At 43.2% G+C, this 23,185-nt stretch overlaps 1 protein-coding gene across 4 annotated transcripts in view; it reads left to right on the forward strand.

The window, feature by feature from the left end:
• The window catches only part of PPP2R2B (protein phosphatase 2 regulatory subunit Bbeta), a 238,071-nt gene that overhangs the window by 62,945 nt on the left and 151,941 nt on the right, over positions 1–23,185 (forward strand). The window contains exon 1 of one of the 4 annotated variants that reach the window (XM_028717896.2): positions 11,831–13,037. The exons of 2 other annotated variants lie outside the window; for them this stretch is intronic. In XM_028717896.2, the coding sequence (XP_028573729.1) occupies positions 12,968–13,037 (70 nt within the window). In that variant the 5' untranslated portion in view covers positions 11,831–12,967. Of the gene's footprint in view, positions 1–11,830; positions 13,038–13,627; positions 13,731–23,185 lie in introns of those variants that run through there. One more of the 4 variants, XM_028717894.2, reaches the window with a different exon arrangement.

Below are 23,185 nucleotides of genomic sequence, written 5' to 3' on the forward strand. Positions count from 1 at the left end.
TCATCTAGCAAATGTTTTCTGTTGACTTGAATAAAAATATAGCAGTGTTGCAGTCTGTAAGTATTGCTCATGGATAATGCAGTGGGGGGGGACTGTATTATGTGACAAAGTTAATTCATGTTGTTTCAACATTTGATAGTGGGTTCTGCAAGGAAGAATAATTGATTCAGTAGTTTCCTAGTACCTTGGATATGCCTGCCTGTGTGCAGCTGTTGCATTTACCTTGAAAGTTTGCCAGCAAGCATCAAATAAGACATGAAAACAGTAAACTGCTGGTGTATTTGCTTGTTATTTATTTGGACTTAGTGGAAGTTTTTTGTAACAATTAGAGAACACTCAGAAAAACTAAATTCTTTTCAAAAGTCTATGACAGTGTTTTTCAAACTTGGGTGTCCAGCTGTTGTTAGACTACAACCCCCATCATCTCTGACCACTGGTCCTGCTAGCTAGGGATGGTGAGAGTTGTAGACCAACAACATCTGGGCACCCAAGTTTGAAAAACACTGGTATATGATATTGATACACCCATAGGAAATCCCCATTGCTCCACCCTTTCTCAAAAGTCCCCCTTACAAGCAGGAGGACTGGTAGGAAAAGAATTGCTAGGAACTCCATTTATGTGGCTTTCTGGTAGCATTGGACAATCCTGTCTGCGTGAGTGTCCAGGCTAGGGCATCCAGGACTTAAATATGAGATCTCCATCATTGTTGCAAAGAACTGAGCTGCAAGACATTGGAAATTCCATTTTTTTCCAGCTGCTTGAAAGCAATGGGTGTTCCTAACTATGCAACCACCCAATCCTTCAAGATGGAACCATTGCTGCTTCACCTACCAGTCTTCCTCCAAAGGAAGCCCCGTAGTAGCAGAGGTATCAGGAATGCAATTTACAGGCCTCCTTAAAGCAGTGTTCCTGCCTTAAAGTAAATAGACCTTAAAGAAGAGGCCTCTGCCACTATAAACCCTCCCTGCCACAACACACTTCTCTCCAACAAATGTATATTTTGGTAGTGGCCTCACAGCTGTGAAATGTGAACCTGAGGGAGATTGAGGAAACTCCAGTCCCTCAGTACTTTAAAATGGCCCTTTAAGGCATATTTCATGGGTGAATATCACTTGGGCTGTAGAAAATATTGTGATCTGACTCAATTTTTTTTTTTACTAGTGGGGAGTGGACAGTGCAGCCCAAGAATTCAAACAAACAAAACCAATAGGATTTTCATATAGATCATGTAATTTGTGAGTTTTGGGGCTCACACACACACATACACCCCCCAGGAAGCACCTGACCCAAACCTAATTCGACTTGTGTGTGTGCTAATGTTTATTTATGGTTTATTTGTTCTGCCATCTTGATTCAACATGGTGACTGGTGTCCAACTATAGATGAAAACTGCCTCCTCCATTGGGAACCCTCATGGCAGATTGGGTAATACTATCTCCAGAGGCATCCAAATTGGCTCAGGTTTGAACTGTCACACCAAAAATCAAGGGGAAGTAATACCAAAGTCACATTTTGGTCTGCCATCTTACGGTAATTCAAAATGGTGGCCAGTATCCCAACCTTGACAAAAACCACTGCCTCCACCTCAGATATCCTTATGCCAAGTTTGCAACCAGCAGTTTAGACCTATCATGACAAAAATTGGCCAAAGACATGCCAAAATCACATTTCTGACCACCATTTTGATTTAAAATGACAGCTAGTGTCCAACCATCAATGAAAACTGCCTCCGCCACTTCAAGTACCCTTTTGCCAATTTTTATTGGATATGTTGTAAACTGCTTTGGGTCTGAAAAGCATTCTGTAAGTCCATTAAATAAATTGATATGTAATTCTTAATCTTTGCAGATGGATTAATAGGGAAGGTCTAATATGGGTCACAATGTTATGGGCCTTGGAAATAGTCCCTCCCAAATTTAATATTAGGTACCAATAGCTGCTGTTAAAAAGAAAATAATATTTAATATGCATGTTTACTCTGAAGTAAGTCCTACTGTGTTCTGTGGAGCTTATTCCTAGGTAAGTGTTCATAGGGTCCCAGTTTGATTCTCTCAATGGCAACTGAATTCTTGCAGGCTGAAAGGAGCTGTCACAATGCAGAGGACAGAAAGCGATTTTGTTAAAAGGTTAAAATCAAGACCTTGAAATACAGAAGTACAGTATTTAGTGGTAACAGGACATAAATGGCAAGAATAAATAACAATGTTTGCCAGTCTAAAATTATCTTCCTTTGTAACGTTCAATCTGATTTATTCCACCAATTAGTAAATGGATTGTGAATATGGAAATTTAAAAGTGGTTGAGGCAATTCATCCTTTTCTGAAAAGGATAAAGCTGAAGCTTTTTGCATGTGTCGAACAGGAAGTTATCATAGTAATTTTATTGCACACTTTTAGCCTTATGCAAGATAATGCACAAAGGCTCTTAAATCTAAATGAAGGTAAAAACCACTGGAGTGAAAAGTGCCTCCACTCTTCAAGATATGCCAAAGAATGGGACATGGTAGATACCTGGGGAGGTTGGACAACAGTGACATGCTGACCTTTTGTGAATTTTAATCTGCAAATGCATTTGTGTTCAGGACTGCTAATGCTTTTAGTTGTTGTAAAGGCTTGTTCCTTGATTTTAGAGATTTCAGAATAGAAGAATGTCACGAATCAGCACAATGCATGTTGCATAACAGATTGATCATGGCAGCATCCAAGTCATATGGAGGCTTGATACTAAGCCTGTAGTAGTCAATGAAAGTTGTTTCTCTGGAGCTGAATCAACTGGATTATGCAGGCTACAAAATGGGAAACCACATAGAATTGACAGATAATACCCAATGATGAGAAGTGAAATGTTTTAGAACAATTCAGTCTATGGGTAATTAGACAAAAAAATCTCATAAACAACAATGCTATTCTTGCAAAATAAGCAATTGTGCCTCACTTCCCAAGAATGTACTATTTGTTCTTCCACTGACATGGACAACAGTCCTACAAACTATAAGGCTGAATGAATTATATTGACTTCAGCATAATTTAAGCAGCATAATTATGTACATGAATAAACCCTGTGTAGGCGAGTGGTGGACAGGCATTTGAGAGTTAGTTTGACCCTTGGTTACTTTCTTTCACATATGAGCTCTTCAGCTGTTGATTTTATGACACTGGTTGCAGTGACTTTCTGTTCTTAGTGGGAATTCCTAAGCAGGAACGGTAGGTTTTTGCAGCATGGTTCTTACATTATAAAATAACTACGGTTGTTTACATATGCACCTGAACTCAATAAACTGATGAATACCTAATGAAGGGTTTTGTAAGGTATGCAGGATTAATAAATCTTAGCCCTAATAACTCATGCAGCTTTATAAATGAACGGAAGTACATCTTTCTAACATCCCTTTTAGAATTAGGACTCCCATATCCCAATAAGTGCACAGAAGAGAGAATTCCAGGTAGTGCAGCTTGTCATGTCAAAGAGTGCCAGGGAGAGAGAAATCTGTGCCTCCTGTAGCTGTTTCATCTGCACAGTTTAAAATGTAATGAACCCTAATCTTGAAAATTTGGTGATCCCTGCAACAGAAGAATAGTTCTTTTTTGGTGTTAATTGAGGAACTCATACTGATGATATTGAGATGAAATTGACTCAAGTGTAAATGTCAACAGAATATGTTCCTACGTAGGGTTATAGCCAGGGTGAGAATCCCTGCTTTGAGAACATGCTGGCTGATTTTCACTGCACTCTTAATATGAAATTTGTAGCATGTGAAATTTCTGTCTTGGGGTTTATGAGGTGGAACACCTCCAGAAGGATACTTACGGCTTGCCATGTCAGTAATTTTCATATTACAAAATCCCTGAATGTGAGATGACATGATAACCTAATAAATCCTTTAAGCTATAATGGCTATTATTGGGTCAAGGTGAACTGGGCAGAGTTTTATACTGCACTGTGTCAGTAGTACACTGTGTTAATGTACAATTAACGTTGATGCGAAGATGAAAATAGGATAAGGTTTCTTCCTTGGGAAGGATTTGTCAGGTTCCTTCTTCTGATTTGCAGTGAACACTGTTTCAAATAAATCCTTTTCACAAGGCATGTTTGGCCAGCCTTAAGGTATATTGTATTGCTAGTCCATGTATGCAATATTCCTGAAGGCTTCAGATAGAGGGTCTACCTTCTGGTTTGCCTTTTAAATAGGTGGGCAATCCTTTCCTGCAGAAATAATGTGATGCCTTGAGCAGCTTACCATATGGATTGCACCATCCAGTAATGCTGATGAACATGTGTAGCATCTGGTGGTAGCAATCTACATTGAGAGTGCACATCCCATTGAAATTAATGCAGTGCTGACAAACATGTACATTTGGATGTCATTCTGATCTGCATTGAATCTCTGTTTTCTCCTGTCTTTGTGTAGCTTGTGCAAGAGTTTGCATGTCCTGTTGCTGATTATTTCCCCTTCTCCTCACAGAAATTGACTGCAGGATTTTGCAGGTTTGCTTGTCATCTGCTGTGCTGTTTGTGCACATAGACTACTCCTGTGATCTGTGAACTTTCTTTTATAGCATTCCCTTAATGTGATCTGTTAAACGTACATATTAGAAGCCTAAGGAGATGTATGAATTAGGCCCAAGTGACAAAAGATAAATATGAACCAGCCCTTAGTTACCATAGTTTCAAAGAAAATTACTGCTTATCAGCTCTCAATCAGACAGCCAATTAAGCATCTTTAACTTCTTTCTAGCAAATTGGATTTCTGTCAAGTATCTTCAACATTTTTACTTCCAAAGTAGATTTTACAGGGGAGAGAGATTTCTTTGTTCAATTGATAAAAGACACTTGTTTCAATTTTTTTAAGGGACCAATTTAAAGCATTTCACTTGTAAAACCAAAATTTAGGATTAGTGATTGGCAAACTCTGCTCTCCCTAGATACGGTGGTACCTCGGGTTACATACGCTTCAAGTTACAGACTCCGCTAACCCAGAAATAGTACCTTGGGTTAAGAACTTTGCTTCAGGATGAGAACAGAAATCGTGTGGCGGCGGCGCAGCAGCAGTGGGAGGCCCCATTAGCTAAAGTTGTGTCTCAGGTTAAGAACCGTTTCAGGTTAAGAACGGACCTCCAGAACAAATTAAGTACGTAACCAGAGGTACCACTGTACATGATACAAGTCTCTCTCCTTTTTTAAAAAGAGCATAACCTGGATTATTTTTCTGAGCAACCCAAGGCTTGGAAAAATGATGCACCTTGTCCCATCAGTCCTCCCTGTCCCAAAATCACACCCTATCACACACTCCCCAAACTTCCTCCTTTGCAAACCTGGCAAGCAATGGCAGTAGCATTTCTACTGGGAGTAGAGGGAGAAAGGAGAGAAGGGAGCTTTGTACCTTCCCTCCCTTCATCTTAGTACCCTAGCAGTGTTGTGATTAGGAGCCTGCTGAGATTCAAAACCCAAAGGGTTCTGGAAGGTGGAGTTCTACTGTTATGAATTGGAGATCCTGGGTACCAGATTTCCCTCTCCCTAATTTCTAGAGTTAGTAAATGCAGGAAATTACAAAATGCTTTAAGTCTTCACCCAGGTGCGAGACAGCTTAGAAGTGTAAAAATTAAGGCTGAATCAGTTTCTTGGCCAGGGGATTGCCTGGGGAGAAGAACCACCATGTAGTTCGTACAAAGGAAGGTAATGGGCAACTGACACAAGCATTTACCCTGTAACAGAGGAGTGTGAGTCGCTCCTCCCATGAGGGGATGAGGAACCAGGTTCAGAATTTCAGTGTACCATGATGTAAACTGGGAGGTGGGAGGTAGCCTGGGTAATGGGGTGTGATGTCACCACAGGGAAAAATGTGTCCTTTTAAAGCAGAGGTTTCTAAGAAGGTGGGGAGGCCTCAATGCGGGGCTGGCTGGGAGAGGCTGCATGCAGGCTATCACGCTTGCAGAAGCTATAAGGAGAGCAACAAGAGACACTATTGGAGTGTAGAGTTCTGCACTTCCTCCATTTCAAACTCAGGTGTAAATATGTGTAAATAAACCATATATCTTAAAGACACTGCAGTCTCCGATGTGCCTCATTCCAAAGAACACAAACCCTGGTTAAGTGCCAAGACCCCTGGAATTTTGCTACTGCTGAGATTGGGGTGGCCAGTAACCCTACCCTAGGGCTAAAGCTGTTCCTCATCTCTTCTCCTGGCACTCTCTCACTGCTGTCCCCACCACCTTTTGCCAGGCTCAGATTCAAGGAAAAAAAATCAAGGACCTCAAACCCTTTCCTTTCATTAGAGGCAAGTGGAGTTTGTTTGTTTGTTTGTGGTTTTTTTTGCAAATTCCTCAAGTGCCTCTCCATGCCAGACCTGTTATCCAACATTTCAGTCAACCTGAGAAAAGAGGGTGAGTTGTCTCATGCAGGGTGATTACGCATAAGCCAAGAACATCAGGAGGGAACTGAATGGATAAAGAATATTATAGATATACTGAAGGAAAATAGGATAGCTTTGTCTGGCAAGCTGAAACATAACCTGAAGCTTTATCATGCCTTTAATTTTAAAACCAAACACACTACCTTGTACTTTGCTCAAGAGGTACCAAACTTGCCATAAAAAACTGCACATATCAGATTTCTGCCACAGCTGCAGACACCCCAAGTCTCAGTGAAGGAATGGTGGCAATTTGCAGTGAAAAATTGATTGCAGTCTGTCCCTGAAGAGAGAAGCAGCAGCAGCCTAGAATCAGACAACTCTTGCTTCTAGTCTGTCACTGAACAAAATAAAGGTAGCTCTCTCTTTGTTTCCAAATGGCCCAGTTTTGCTCCTGATTTCCTTTTCCCTGTTGAGTTGAGGCACTGATTCCACAGTGTTTCCTGCTAGGTATTCTGTTGGTTTGGTTACTTTACAAGGAACACTGAAAACATTTAAGGATAATTGAAATAAACAGGAGAAAATATTAAAACACATCATGTCTGGATAGGCTTGTTAAACCAAAAATATTTTAAACAAGTGCCAAAAAGGCGCTTGCCCTGATGGCAATAAGCAGGAAGTTCCAAAGTGTAGCTGCTGCTACACTAAAATATTGATTTCTTGCAACTGTGAAGTATAATGTCGCACCAATAGCAGTGCAAGTTCTGCAGATTAAACCAGTTGAGTGGGCACATAAAGGGCAAGGCAGTCCCCATTAAGGACCTGTGATCCCTATTGGCTTTTCGGGATCAGCTTCTTATCTTCAGAATAACTGGCTCTCATAGGGCCTACACAATTGTCTCTTCCCCTCCCCCCATGAGCAACAGGAGCTATGCCCCCTCTCCAGTTAGTACTGCTCCAATGATACCCTTGTTTCTACAACTCTGCTATCACTATTCAAACATAATTGGGTCCTCGGAGGAGAAATCTTGTTATAGGACAAACCTTTCAGTGGAGCAAAACCTCATTCACATCATTTGAAAAGGGAGAGGGGGGACATTAATTCAATACACTTCAAAGGAAAATAAATAAAATATTAAAATGGAGGATGACTGCTGCTTACATACAGGCAACCATACTACACAGAGATGATGTTGCTGTAGGATATACTGTGTGAAGCAGCTTCAGTTTATTACTGATACAATTTGCCAATATGCATATCCAGGACAAAGCCTTTAACAATTATTGCTATTATATTCAGTCTTTGCTCAACTTACCTTGTTGATACCCATTGAAATAAAAGTCTAAAGTACTCCAAAATTCGTCAAATGATTATTTGAGCTCAGGTATGTGCATAGATTTCTGGGTTTGTTTTGGCCAGCAGTTAATAGTCCAGATGCCCAGCCATAGAAGTTATTTTTCTAATATGGGCATCTGGTTCCTTGGCACACATACTTGGCTTGGATAAAGGCAGGGACACTTAGCAGACTGGCTATCCACTTTGTAACCATTAAAAGGGAATGAATACTGCATTGTGCTGGCCCTACGCCTGCTATTTACTATTATAGCTTACCAGGGTGCAATCTGTAGGAGAAGCTGAGATAAGGAGTGGCCACAGAGCAGAAAGGTCCTCCAAAGATTTAGCAATATAAGGAAAGTAGCAGCTAAGCAGCATCCTTTCCTTGTTGACAGCCTGCAGTGACTAGATCCTGCTTCAAAGATTGCCTTTCACCAGAAACACAGGTACTGAAACCTTTGGCTATATAATGTAATCGTACACAAGGGGATTGTTGCAGAAATGTTGTTTTCCTAAGAAATATCCAATTAACAACCGGCTAAAATCTTACTGTAATTTTGACTGAGAGTAGACCTGTTGGAAAGCAGGTAACAGTTGTGAAAGTAGTCTGTACCTGTGGGGTCCTGCTGCTGCATTCCTTTGTTTGGGTGCAAGAAGATCACTAGTACAAGGTGGTAAGCAAATGGCGCATCACTGAGCAAGTGCCACCCTGGTCTGTTTCTGTAAATTGGGATTTATATGAGAAGGTTTTACCTCAGTGATGGGGCACATCCTTTGTATGCAGAAGGTCCCAGGCCCTGGTGTGCCCAGGTAAGTCTGAGAAAAGCCTGAAACCCTTGGAGATCTGCTGCCAGTTAATACGGGCAGTACTGAGCTAGATGGTCGGACTTGCTATAAGGCAGCTTCCTATGTCTTTAGGTATAGTCAAATTATATGCCACTTTTACACTTTGCCCAAAGTGGCTCACAATAAACATAAACATTATCATATCATGGTTTGTAACATATCGTGCTTTGAATTTACTGATACGCTTTTAAATAAACATTTAAAAAGCGTATCAGTAAGTTCAAGTAAGGCAAAATAAACACTCAGTGAACATAGGATACATTTACTGTTACACTGTAGTAATCTAGACTGAATGTGTAACAAGTGCAGAGCAAAATCAAAAATAAGAAGAGAGGGGAAAGCTAAACCACACTACCAGTTCTCATCTTGCTGCGCTCCAACAGGACACAGTGTCGTGGGCGTAAGTTCAGAGAGCTCCTTACTCTTTTCAGCACCATTCATTATTAGGTTTACTGGGGACAGCTCCCTGCTCTCAAGTGCGGCTGTAAGAAAGAGATCAGTTTTCTCAGCTGGTCAAATATGCTCCCTGCATCTAAGCAGCTCAAAATGTCAGTGTTTCCTCTGATACTTCATATTGTCCTGCATCACCATACAACCTCCGTGCACCGAGAAGTGCAGACCCTTGCCCTCCTCCTGGACCTTGGGGAAAGTTATATTCTTAATTATTATCATCATCATCACCAACTTTTCTCACCAGATGGCTTCCATATTGGATCATTTGCTGCTGGACTCCTGTGTGGGTCTGCTCCTTCATACCCCAGGAATAATGGAACACCCTCAAACATACTCTTTCTTGTCCACCTCATTTATTCAGCATAGCACATACAAAAATACAGTAAAAAGAAATCCACAATAATAAAAAAATCATTATTAAACACAGCAGATTTCAGAGCAGCAGGTAAGATTTATTTCACATGCATTCCAGTGTGTTAGAAAGAACAGTGCTGGAATACTTGAATTTGAGCAGTATAATATTTTGAAGAAAATAAGGGACTAAGGCTGTCCAAAATGATGCCCACTGAAAAGAAAAAAGTATTTTTTCACCCTACTGTGGAAACAAAGGGGACATTGGATGGGGAGGATTCTCCAGCAGATGGGAACTTTAAGCAATATTCTGAATATGGAGGAATAAGGTGGTGTGTGTGGTATGATTGCTGACTCACAACTGATTGAAATGTGATGCTTTCTGGTAAATCAGACCATTTGACCATCAAGTCCAATATCGTCTACTGCTCTAACTGGAAGCAGATATCGTATGCAGATGTCCTCCCTAGCCCTTTAACCCCTTAAGATCCTTTTAACTGCAGATGCCAGAGCTAAACCTAGGACTCAGGAAATCAAAACATGAGCTCTGCCACATGCTCCTCTACTGACAATATGGATTGTTTAATTCAGGTATGTCCAAAGTCTGTTTCAGGGGCCTAATCTGGCCCACTGGTCGGTTTAATCCGGCTTCTTGGCTGTTTATTTCCTGGGGGGAAATCCTGGGAAAACTCAAGAACTTTGGCTGGCCCTCAGTCATGTTCACTTCATCAAATCTGGCCCTCTTTGAAAAAAGTTTGAGCACCCCTGGTTTAATTTATTTGTGTGTCAGACTTATCTAATGGCCATGTGGTATTACAGTATTCCAATTTTATTATATGTACCACTGAAGCAAGCATAACTATAGTGGTTTTGTTAATTGGGGGTGTATAAAATTAGTAGATTTGCTAAATAATCCACTCTCAACTTAGATTTTCAATTAAGTTTCCACCTACGAGATTAGAGCTAGAAAATTTAAAAGTAAATAAACCATTGGTTAACTTCTTGTGAACTGAGGATGTTTTTCTCCCCCCCCCCCCATATTATAAATCAAATATTCCATTATTACTGCTTGCAGAGCCTCAAATGGAATTGCATTCTAACTGCAATATTAGGCCCCTAGGTTGCAAAACTGCAGGCAAACACTTGTACTATAAGTAGAAGAGACACAAGAGTAATGCTTTGTTCTTGCAGAATTTTAATACTGCCTAATGTGAATTTCACTTTTCAATAAAGTGTTATTCTTCTAGAAAGTGCATCATAAAGTTCAGAATTGGCCTTATGTACAGTACTTGTAGCAACTTATATTATGGATACACCACACCTTGATAATCTATAGCTGTTCTACCTATGACGCCTACCATGTTTGGTCTAAGTCAAGAGCAAATCTCCCAAACAGCCAGGCTTCTAAAAGCAGGTACATACCAGTCTGTCCCTGTGCTGCCCAGTCTAGCTCTGCTCAAGTAGCCTAACTAGAAGCCCGGAAACCTTGCACGAAGATGAAAATTGCTGCCTGGAAAACAGCACAGTGGTGCAGGCCTTAAGATGCTTCCACACCTAACCTTAAAAAGACAAAAGTAGGTTCACCTTCCTGGTCTGGACCTCTTAAAGAAACACCAACAGCTGGGTGTGGGTCAAATGGCACCCTTTCTGGAAACTACTAACGATGGATAGTTTCTTCCAGGGGCCAATCAAGAAAGTGCAGGATGCTGGGTCATGCCATTCTACTACAAAACCCCAATAAGAGTCCTGGATCAGGCCAATGGCTCATCTAGTTCAGCATCCTATTCTCAGTAGCCAACCAGATTCCCGTGGGAAGCCTGCAAACGACACTCCCCACCTGCAGCTGGTCTTCACACACACTAACAAAATAATGAGGAATTTCTACCTGTGAGGGCAAATACTATTTTTTAACACTATCCACAAAAGTTAGCAGGACTTAGCTGGCTGCAATGCTAAGCTCGGTAAGGCTACTTCCATGTCCCACTGCCTCTATAGTGAGGGGGTGAGGCTGACTCAAGTCCATGAGAGGTGCTGTGGTGCAATGGCATTATCATAGCCAAGAGGCACAAAGATTGCTGATCCAAGGGTTCGAATCCCCATTTGGCCAAGCAGCTCACTGGGTGACCTTGGGCCAGCCTAACCCGCCTCACAGGGTTGTGGGGATTGAAATGGGGGGGGGGGGGAAGACTATGCGCACCACGAGCTCTTGGGGGAATAAAAGGAAGAACCCCCAAATGACACTCGCGTCGAGACGCATGCCCACTGTCCTCCTCTTCCAGGCCCCTTGCTCCCCGGTACTTCAGCGTCAGCGCCCCCCCCCCCCGTTAACTCTTGACAGGGAAGTTCCCCTCCGAGGTCGCGCGCCGTCTACCTGCGGCCGCGCCACGTGAGCCCCATTATTGCCCCGGGCGCGCGAGGTCACGGGGCCCTCAGCGCCTCGGGCGCGGCCCCGCCTCGCGAGCTCGCCGGCCTCGTGGCGGTGCCTTGGTCGGCGTCCTTTCCAAGCTCGTCCCTCCGGGGTGGTCCTCCTCTCTCGGAAGCTCCACTGCAGCAAGAAAAAAAGCTGCTCCCGCTGCCGGGGGAAGAGTTCCCCAGGCCGCCGCCGCGGTTGGCCAAAGCCGAACTGTAGGGGAGGAGCCTGGGCTTTAATGCACCATCAGGCTCCAGCAAAGCCGCCGCCGCCGCCGCCACAGCACAAGCCCGAGCAGCTTTCTGCAGCAGCAGCGACGACTCGCGCTCCGCCAGCCTGGGCTGTTCGGCGGCGCTTTGCAGCAGAGCCCAGCCCGCGGCACCCCGCGCCCCACCTCCCGCCTGCCTGCCGCAGCGGCGCCAGTCCTCCTGCCTCCCCGGAGAGAGAGAGAGAGAGGAAGACCCCCGCCTCTCCACCCTCACCGCCTCGGGCCGTGGCTTCACGGAACACCCGCCCCCCTCCGCACTGAAATAATTAAAGAAAAAGAGAAGAAGAAGAAGAACCGAGCGAGGAAGAAGAGCCTTGACGCCGCCGGAGCAGTGCGATCTTTGCGGGAGCGGACACCATTTTGTGGCTAGCGGCTGCCTGACTTGCTGCATGCGGAGGAGAGGTGGGCAGCCAAAAGGGGAACCTGTTGGGCGCCGCGATCGGGAAGTCGCCCAGCTGCGGCACTTCTTCGCCCTGGAATTGGGGGTTGCAGCAGCGTCCCTGGGAATCGGATCGTGCGCGGCAGCGGCAGCCTTGGGAAGAGGAGGAGGGAATTCGGAGGTTGTGCAGCAGCAGCAGCAGCAACCGCAGCGTCGGCAACAGCAGCAGGCGGCGAAGGGAAATTGGACCTTGCGCATCCCCATTCCTGGGTGGAGGCGAAGGAGATTTGCACCTTTGCGTCAACGGCACGAAGAGAAAGGCATTTGGACCTTTGCAACAGCAGCGTCCCTGGCAGGAGGAGGTGAAAGCTTGCTTGCATATATATAGATTACACACACACACACACACACACACACACACACACACACGTACATATTTTCCCCCCTTGCAGGGCAGGAGCATGTTGGTCTCGATGCAGCTCCTCTTCCCTCCTGTCCACTGATCCCAGGCTTGGTGGGGCGATGATGGATACTTGCCTGCTTGTTCTCACTTCCCACAAAAGTAAGCCCGCTGTCAATGGAGGAGGACATTGATACCCGCAAGATAAACAACAGTTTCCTGCGCGATCACAGCTATGCAACAGAAGGTAATGGATGGCCCAGCCGGTGGGGGGGGGGGGGAGGAAATAAAAAAATAAATAATAGGGTGGGTGAAGAAGAGAGGCAGTCCACTGCGGGGAGGCTCCTTGCCAAAGCGCAGCTCCGAGTCGGCAGCACAACGGCGCTGCGCTTGGCCACAAGATCGGACCTAGCGGGGCAATCGCGGGGAACTGGTGGCATGGTTGGTTGGTTTGGCAGCTGCGCGGGCAAGACGCGCCATAGGGCGCCGGTGCCTGGCAAGCTGGGGCCCCGAGCAGCAGGTGGATCAGGGCGGAAGGTCCCTCGAGCGCTGGTCGAGGGCGCCCGGGGTGATGTCGCCTCGGGTTCATTGGGGTCCTGATCGCGCCTCGACGTGTCAGCAACCTGGCGTGCTCCGCTCCCCAGGTGTCTGCGGCCTCCCCTTGCACCCGGCGTTTGCGCGCTCTCTCTCGGCCGCTACCTCTTAATGCTCAGGGAAGTGTAAATTAATGACTGGTTGCTTACAAGGCAGGATTTGGGCCGGTTCCCTCTGCTGGGGTGCTGCGTTACCCAAGCTCGGCAATGCAACGATTCAGCGCCAGGGAGGGTGGGGGTAAACCCTGGATGTATCACGATGACGACAGACCCAAGCTGTTTCCCGTGGAAAGGGCCAGGGAGCTGTAAGGCAGGTGTCGACATGCTTACGGGAAACGAATGCAATGGTAGGTAGCCGTGCTGCAGAGTCGATTCTGCTGAATCAACTGGGAGGGAAAAGGGGGTTAAAACAGAGAGGTGTCGTGGATGAAGGAAAAGAAATGGCTTCGCTGGGCCTGGTTTTCTCACTGATAATGGGTCCTTGTCTTGTGGTCTCTCCCCCCCCCCTTTCAATTCATCAGAGGCTTCAGTGAGCCACTACTGAAGATATTGAGCTTTGGCTCTGAGGATAAAATGGAGAAACAGGATGGTGGGGAGGGAGGGCAAAACAAGGATTTACCTGAAAGAGGTGGCATGGGGGGGAGGGCGGAATCTAAACTTGGCTCGCCTGTGATTTACTTAATCTGCAAATAAATAAATCCCAGGAAGGATGGAGGTGGCTGCATGTGGCTCTGACTTGCTCCTGTAGTTCCGTTCCCAAGTATGTGAGCCCCCCCCCCCCACTGGGCCATGCAGTGGGGATGGCGGAAATAGGAATTGGGGTCTTGTGTCTGAAATAGGCGTTGGTATTCTTGGGGTTTGGCCAAAATCTTTAGGTTGGCAGTGATTTTTTCACTTTCAAGACAAGAAGGTGTATGGAGGACGGAAATTGGGTACCACAATGCCTCCCAAATGTGTTTAAGGTTTAGGATTGATTGTTAAATCCTCTGGGAATTGTAGCTTTGTCAGGGGAATAGAGGTCTCCCAAGAGCTCTCAGTGCCCTTAACAGAATATAGTTCCCAGCATTCTTTGGGGGAGGTCATGAGTGTTTAAAGTGGTATGATACTGCTTTAAATGTATAGTGCAAATGGGGCCTTGGTTGGAAACAACTCTGTTTCCATTTAGACAGTGGAAGTAGCCAGAGCAGGCCAAGATATGCAGAAGGCTACAATAATGTGTGCGAATAATAGGTTGGGGCTGCAGTTGGTACCTGGGAGTAAGTCCCATTGAACTCACTGAGACTTACTTCTGAGTAGATGAGTTTAGGATTTGACTTTTCCTGTACTTTACAAATGATTGCTTTAAAAAACAAGTTTTATTGCTAAAACAGGGTCGTGATTGAAGCCTTCTATTGGATGAAATAGGGAAAGGTTCTGCTGTTCTCTTGGAGGCAGTTTATGTAAGTTAATCAAAAAGATCCATTTAATCCTTTGTGGTAAATTAGGCAGTACTCAAATGTGTGGCTGTCTTAACTGTCATAACTTCAATGCCTTCTAAGCCACCTCCTCAGGCTACTACTTGACTGATTCTCCCAAGGGTTGCCCACTAGAATTTCCCTAGGAATCTGATCACTGATTTCAGCAATAATTTAAAATCTGTATAATTCTGAATACATCTACTTATATAAAAATGGCTGTTAAAGAGATAGCCTATTGCCAGGGAATTTTTAGGTGTTTGTATATTAGTTAAGTATGTGTGTCTGCCTCTTACTCATGTAGAACAAAGCAACACTTTGATATTTTTGAGCAAAATGGAGAATGGAAAAAGATCCAAGGAATTTGGTATTTTTCTTCCCCACACAGAAAAACTATGAGTAAGACATTCCATTGCAGCCTTTATGCTGGCTGTTCTAAGTAGGAAGAATTGGATTTTCAAGTGAAGATGGTATTGTATTAACAGAAGGGGGGATATGGTATTCCCCCCAGTAACCTGTTGCTAGTTGGAAACAATATAGGGTTGTCTTTTAAGCCATGCCTTGAATCCCATACTTCTGTGTAGAGCAAATAATGTATAGGCCATCATCTTCAATAGGCAGTAGTTAAAATAATTCCTTAAGCAGCTCCACCCATTTTCAGTGCAAGCCCTGTAAACACTATAACCCAATTCACAAATAACACTTAAACCAAACCATGGCTTAGCTTGAATGAGCAAAACATGTGGATTCTTGGAGAGAAGGTTGAGACCTCCAGGCCAGCTGCAGTGAGGCAAGTCAGAGTTTGGCTTAGTGTTATGTCCCAGCCTGGGCTCATGGTTTATCTCACTCCTGATAAGCCTCAATCTGTAGCCAATGTTTGTTTTATGGCCCTCCACATGCATTTTGTATGAGGAAGCTGAACCACAAGCCTTGGTTTGGATGAAGTGCTATGCCCAACCATGACTTAGTTTACAGCTGTGTGTCAGCAGCAGGAAGACTGGCGGAGGAGCAAGGTGGCCATGATCTTTTATCTCAGAGCTGCTCTTTTGTGCTAAGCCGTGGTTTGGCTTAACATGATTGCAAACTGGGCCTGTGTGATACAGTTACATTGCTTGCGCAGTATAGGTCTCTGTGTGTATATATGGCAATCCGCTTTTTTAAGGTAAGGAATCATTCTCAAATCCTGCTTGTGTGTTTCCCATAGACATCTGGTTGACCTATCAGATTGAGAACAGGATGTTGGAGTAGATGGGCCATTGGCACCATCCACCAAGCTCTGCTTATGTTATTATGTTCTTTATAGGTCTCTCCGAAGCTAGTCTGTCTCAATCGTATGTAACAGATATTGCTTCAATCCCTTGTGGATCATATCTCACTTCCCTTTTCGGTTTGCTTCAGGCAATGTTTGGCATTAATGAACACAGAGGGCTGTTGAATATAATACATCTACCATGTGGAATGTTAAATCTCTCTCATAATCTCTATATCCAGGATCTCTCATACTATGGGGCAAAAAAATAATTAAAATGCTTCATTGATGGAAAGTGTAGGAAGAGAGGTAGTTTCCAGCCTCATCTATGCAATTATTTATTTCATCCCCCCCCCCCCCAAGTGTCTTCCATTTAAAACAAACTAAGAAAAATCCAATGTGGATTGATTCAGTAGCATTATGGATACATTTGCTGCTTGGGCACTCTCTGGGCCTGCTGCCCAGTTGTTTGTTTGAAACAACTGGATGAGATCTTTGAGTGTTTTATAACAGATATCATTGCTTGTCCTTCTGCCTTCTACTTAATTCTGGTATGATATAGGGAAAGTCCTGTTACACACTTTGCCATGAGGAATCTTCTCTCCTGATTTCAAGCATATGAGAGCACCTCATAGATCCATAGATGGGGTAGAGGGTTCCAGTGGAACTTTGAAGTGCATTTTGTCCTGCCTTGCTAGAGCGCGTGCTCTCTCTCTCTCTCTCTCTCTCTCTCTCTCTCTCCCCCACACTCACACACCTTTTCAGGCAAAATGGAACCAAGGTGCTTACGAGGGAGCATGAAATGGAGGAACCACGTAGACTTCCCCTTGTCTAGAGTTTCATTCTCTTGGTTTGCACTGCCCCATGTATCCTGCACTTAGCTGATCAAACATTAAAATACGTAGCATCATCTGGCTTAATAGTGTTTTTTTCTAGAATATAATTGATAAAGCATTAGCAAAGCATATGCTACATAAATGTGGTTTTGACCATGTCCCAATGCTGCCTAGACAGATCTGGTCAGTCTTTAATACTTGTTTTTGTAAAGTACCATCCTGCTTTCCTTCCTATTCCTAGGAGGACTGATCTTTAATTTGGGGTCCCTTTGTGACAAATCCAAGGGACTGTGGCCCTTCCGTGTGCTGAGCTGTTTGGCTTTCAGTAATCTGCTTGTGCCTAAGGGGGAAGTCTGAGTCAGCTGGGATTCCGCCCCCCCAATGAGAGCCTGACTCAAAAGTGCTTTCTGGAGCAGGGAACCTCTGCTGATGCACTGGGAAAGGTGGAACTGCAGGCAGTGCAGTTCAATGTAAGAATTCCCAACTGCAATAAAATTGGACTTCTCCCTCTCCCTAAAAAAATAAAACAAAAATGAGCACGAATTGTTGGAGCTGGCATCCAGGTTTGGAAACAAATACAAACCAAGTACTCCTTCCCTGAAGGTTTTTGCATGTTTTGGGGCCTCTCAGAAATCATGTTCCTGCCTGTGTGTGAATGCCAAGAAATCATATGAAACAATAAACCTTTTTTCTTCCATTCAACTCCCAAGCAGCTGTCCAGAATAAGCATCTCAAATTAACCTGCCCAATCATTCTGGCAGAGACTTGCAGAATAAGTAGCACGCTGAGTCACTTGGCGAATTAGCAGTAAATTGAGGAGTGAGGGTATCATGGAAACAATTCTGCGTGTAGCTGGCATCTTTGGGAGAAAGAGCTATTAAGAGTCTAGTCTGGAGTAAATTGAATTTTATTGAAGCAACCACTAGGTGGCCCTCCTAGAGGAAGCTAATCTCTGCCAATATAATATTTTTATTTTATTTGGGAGAGGGGGGCAGATTCAGACCATATAATCCAAATAAAACACCTTAGCTGTTGTTGCGGTTATTCTTCTAGCGTATTTATCAATAGATACTGTTCCACATCTGCTGCTGTTACTGTTGTTGTTTTTTAAAACACCACAACACAAATTGTCTCCAAAGATATAGGATTGATGATGAGAAATCTTGTTTGTAAATAAATAAATAAATAAATAAATGGGATGGGTTGAGATATTGTTTCTACAACAGGAGTAGTGGTTTGGGATAATTCATAGGTAGCACATGTGGAAACTGTTATGTTGGATTGAGCAGGCCATGTGGCCTTTTCAGTAAGCACCTATGAACAGATCTTTCCAAACAGAAAAATGCTGTATTGAAATCAGCCTGCGGTGTTGCTTCTTTAATTGATTACCACATTTATATCCTACCTTTCCTCCAAGGAGTTCTGGGTGGCATATATACAGATGGATGGTCGTCTATCATGGATGCTTTAGTTGAGATTCCTGCATTGCAGGGGTCCCTTCCACCTCTACAATCTTATGATTCTATTATTCCCTTCCTGCGCTTTTAACCACACAACAACCCTGTTCTAGATTAGGCTGAAAAATGATGACCGGACAGGGTGAGGGAGCATCATGGCTGAATGTAGATTTGCTCCCAGGCCCTAGTTGAGCATTCCAACCGCTACACCAAGCTGTCTATACAGTGGGATTCTCCACTTAACTCTGTCCTGGTGTGCATTCCAGCCTCTTTTATTTGTGCCCTTATAAATGATGTGTAATTCAGTTAGATGTCCCTTTGGGTTGTGCTATTTTGAATGAGTGTTGGGCAAACTTAAGTCTATTCCTTAGTCATGCCCCTCAAATAATATTTTACGGAATGGCTTAATATTGTGCAAATATTATCATGCCAATGGGAGACACACACAAAGATTTGCATGGTTTGTTTATATCCTTATTTGGAGATGCTAATGAATTTGTAAAGATGCAGGGTAATCTACCTCGGTGAAAGGAATTTTGATCCCCCCCATATTCCATGATGGGGCTGTTTCCCCTAAATTTCATTTTGGGCAAATCTCCTGCCAACAAACCCACTTTTAACAGATTTATCTCTGCCTTGTTTTGCAATCTCTTTCAAAGCCTAATCTTTGCTTTTCTTGTACTTAATCCTGCCATTCCCTTCTCAGGCCTTCATTTTCTCATCTTAATGTCTACTGTTCCCTTCTTTATAATTTTATTTATAGTTTTCATTTGTATACATTTCAGTATTTTTACAAAAATTATAACATTTCAAACAGTTTGACTTCCTTCCTCCTCTTTCTGGGATTCCTTAAATCTGATTTATCATTTCCTGCACATTCTAAATCAACTTAATTTATGCTTTTAGCTATTTATTTTAATTCTATATTCTTATTAAAACTGCAGGTTGTCTGCACTATTCCTGACCTATCTGAGCTCAGTGTTCTAGCTTTGCCCAGAAAGCTTTCATAACAAATATTTCCCTCCTTTCTGCACCTGCTTCTACCATCAGATGCCTGGGGCAACCTTTAAAACATGAACTTGGAACTTGTCTCACATTGATGGTTACTCAAGGAATCCTTAACCTTTCAGAAGCACAGTCTTTCCCTCATGTATTGTAAAGGGCAGCTTCCTGTGCTTGAGAACAAAAGTAGCCTACAAGTCATCAGTGCAGTGAGAGCCAACCTGTCTTGTCTGTGGCAGGTTCTGGGTGTTACATTTGTGTTATGCATGCTCCCCTGACTGTGCTGGCCATTGATTCAATTTCCTTGCCTTGCATCTATTGCTGCTGGCAGGCATTTGAGGATCTTCTGTAGAAAGCAAACGAATGCATTTTTCCTTACACTGACAGAATTTTAAAAAGATTAACTTTGCTTTAAGGGGTTGGATTTTGCTGTGCTGGAAACTTTAAAAGCTTTCTTAGTTCAGGAGCTGACTTGAGAAACAGCTCTCTGAATTCCTTCATTTTAAAGAGAGCTGGTGCCCTCTGCAAAATCTTACATTAACTTTCTCATTTTCACACGTTTTGAAATTGAAGAACAGAAATGGTGCGCCTGAAGTTTCCAAAATAATTACATAAATCAAAAGAGCCATTTCCATTTTAATCTCCCCCACTTCTGCCTGAAGATTATGTCTGTGAATCTTGCAGCTTGTGCATTCTCAGATAGCAGAGATGCACTCTTATTTCATGTATTTGCCAGTCCCAGATAAGCCCGGGGCTGTGTGTATTCTGCAGTCCTGTGACATACAGTATTAGTTATTGGTTTGAGAATTCAACATCCTAGAAATTTCAGGGGGGGGTTTCTAGTTAAAAAGAAATGTGAGATAGCTCAGGTGGTAGAGACTCTTAATCTCAGGGTCATGGGTTTGAGCCCCACGTTAAGCAAAAGATTCCTGCATTGCAGGGGTTGGACTAGATGACCCTCGAGGCTCCTTCCAATTCTGCCATTCTATGAAATCATTTCTTGACCTTACGGCTGCAATGGTAGTTCTGACTAATTTGCAGTCAATGGGGTAACAGTTGATAGCTATGCAGGGCTTCCAGTGATTTGGGACTAGCAGTTCACTGCCCTTTGGAAGTGAACCCCACCAATTTCAGTGGCTCTGACTTCCAAGTTAGCGCTTTGTGGAGCTGCTCTTGAAGAATATTGCCATCTGGGAGCCAGTGCAGAATATGAGATTACCCGTCTTTCTTAACTGGTGTGAGCTGTGGATGGGATACTGCACTTGTTCTAGCATTGGCAGCAAGTTAAGAGCACAAGAATGACTCAAGGTTCTGGTTTTGACTTTTAAAGTTGTATAACAATCCCTGCGTATTTTGGGGACCACCTCCTCCCATGTGTTTGTTGAGATCAGCAGGTTATAATTTGCTTTGTGTATTTCATTCATTGGAAGTTAGATTAATGGATGCATGTGGTGGGACAGGACTGTTGGGTGATAGCAGAAATGTGTTTTTATAAGGATTGTAAATCTCTTTCTGTGGTGGAGGAGGCTGGGAGGCTTTTGAAGCTTAAAAAAAAAGATTAATTGTGAGGATTATGTGAAGTACACTCCCATTTTTTATTTGGTCTCTTTGAGTAGACTTCAGTTTTTAAAAGGAAATTGGTCCAATTCCAAAATGGCACTAGCATCATGGGTAAAAGCACAAGCTATGAACTGGAATTCCCTAGTTCTGATCTCTGTTCAGAATTAACTTAAGGGGTAGCTTAGGCAAAACATGGCCTCTGCCCTCTATCTGTAACAAAATAATATCAATAGTGTTTTAAGGATTATTGAGTCAACATATTGGAAGTGCTTAATAAAGTACTATTTGAGTTCTGAGTATTATTATAGCCCGTACATGACTACTGAATTGCAAGTAATGATATTGCCAGTGTTTGTAGTTACTTGATTTGGAATATGATTTTGTTTCTTGGATATATTACAAATTGAGCCATTTCCCCAGAAGATAATCTCTGGCTGAAATAACATTTTTGTATATGTGTGGCTTGCGTTTTCAGAATGGAAGACAGCTATGTTGTAGGAGTATGCACAAAAGTTGAATCCCCTTGTAACTCGATGGAAGTTCTCGATGTGAACTGTGTGACCAGAACACCCAATGACACAGCCTTTTGTTTATTTAATATTGTCTCCACTTGGATCAAGTATTTGACTTGTTTCTTGCAAATGTATAATACGATTGCTGTCACCGCAACCTTCTGATGTTCCTGACTATTGTTGTTTTGTGATGGAAAGAGGAAGATTGAATTTCTAAGTGGCTTTCTGCCATGCCTGATGCTTGAAACTATATTTCCCAAGAGCCAGTACAGTAAGACAGGTGCATGCAAGCATTCATTAAGAGCCTGAAGAAAATATTTGAAAAGCAGATGAAAACTCAAGAAGATAGATATTAAATATACCAAGCCAGGTGCAGATTGAGCTGAGGAGAATTTGCCAATCAGTCATTACTGGGTTGGGAGTGTGGATAGTGTTGGTACAAACAAGTATGACTGCACAGCAGAAACACTTTTTTAAAAATAAAAATGCATTGATTCATATGGTTACCTTGTAGAAGGCCTGAAGTTAGGAGGCAAAAATGACAATACTGTACTAGAATCATAGGATTGTAGAGTTGAGAGGGACCCTGAGGGAATCTCAACTAGATCACCCATGACAGATGACCATCCAACCTCTATTTTAAAATTTCCATTGAAGAATTTGGAGTCTGTTCTACTGTCGAACAGCTCTTACTGTCAGAAAGTTATTCCTGATATTTAGTTGGAATCTCCTTTCTTGTAACTTGAATCCATTGGTTTGAGTCCTAGCCTCTGGAGCAGGAGAAAACAAGCTTGCCCCATCCTCCATGTGGCAGCCCTTTAAATGGCTATCATATATCCTCTCAGCTTCCTCTTTTCCAGGCTAAACATACCCAATTCCCTCAATTGTTCCTCATGAAACTTGGTTTCCAGACCCCTTATTATCTTGATCACCCTTCTCTACACATGTTCCAGCTTGTCAATATCCTTCTTAAATTGTGGTGTCCAGAAGTGGACATATACTCCAGGTGTGGTCTGACCAAGGCAGAATAGAGTGAGACTATTACTTCCCTTGATTGGGACACTATACATCTGTTGATGCAACCGAGAATAGCATTAGCTTTTGATTTATTAGATTTTTTTAAAATAAAAAAACCCTCTCTTGCAAGCCTGAGTTTATTCTGAACTTTGGCCCACCAGACCTTCTTCCTGCAGCTGTTGGCTACTCTTGCATACTCTTCTTGCAAGTTAAAATAGTTAAGACAGGAGTGGTGCTGCCTGCAGCTTGCATACAACCGTCGGGAATGCTGGAGAAAAAGCAGCAGAAAGCCTTGGACAGTCTGTTGGGTAGGCTCAGGCAGACAAAGGTAGTTCAGCTGTTCATTAGTCTCTTTAGACACTGGCTATTTGGCATCAAACCAAACAGATGTTTACAATGAACAGCCTGGCTATGGGATTGGAATGGTGGGTGAAAGGCTGGATAGCATTACACTGCTTGCAATGCCTGAAGGCCACCCTGTGTCCATGGATGAATTGAGGCAGAACATTGTAAGCCAGCACTTCGGTATGGTGTCAAAGCTAGTAGGAAACTTGCATTTTGGGATATCCCTTTAATACACTTCTAGATAAGCTATGAAAATACTGTGTACTATTATATAGGGCTTGTGTAAAAGCTAGGACATTGTAGAAATGGAGGAGTTGATTAGGATGGACTTTCTGAGGGAAGGAAGAACAAGTGCAGAAGCATATTTGAA

This window comes from Podarcis muralis, chromosome 2, assembly GCF_964188315.1.
Source record: "Podarcis muralis chromosome 2, rPodMur119.hap1.1, whole genome shotgun sequence".
Lineage (NCBI taxonomy): Eukaryota > Metazoa > Chordata > Lepidosauria > Squamata > Lacertidae > Podarcis > Podarcis muralis.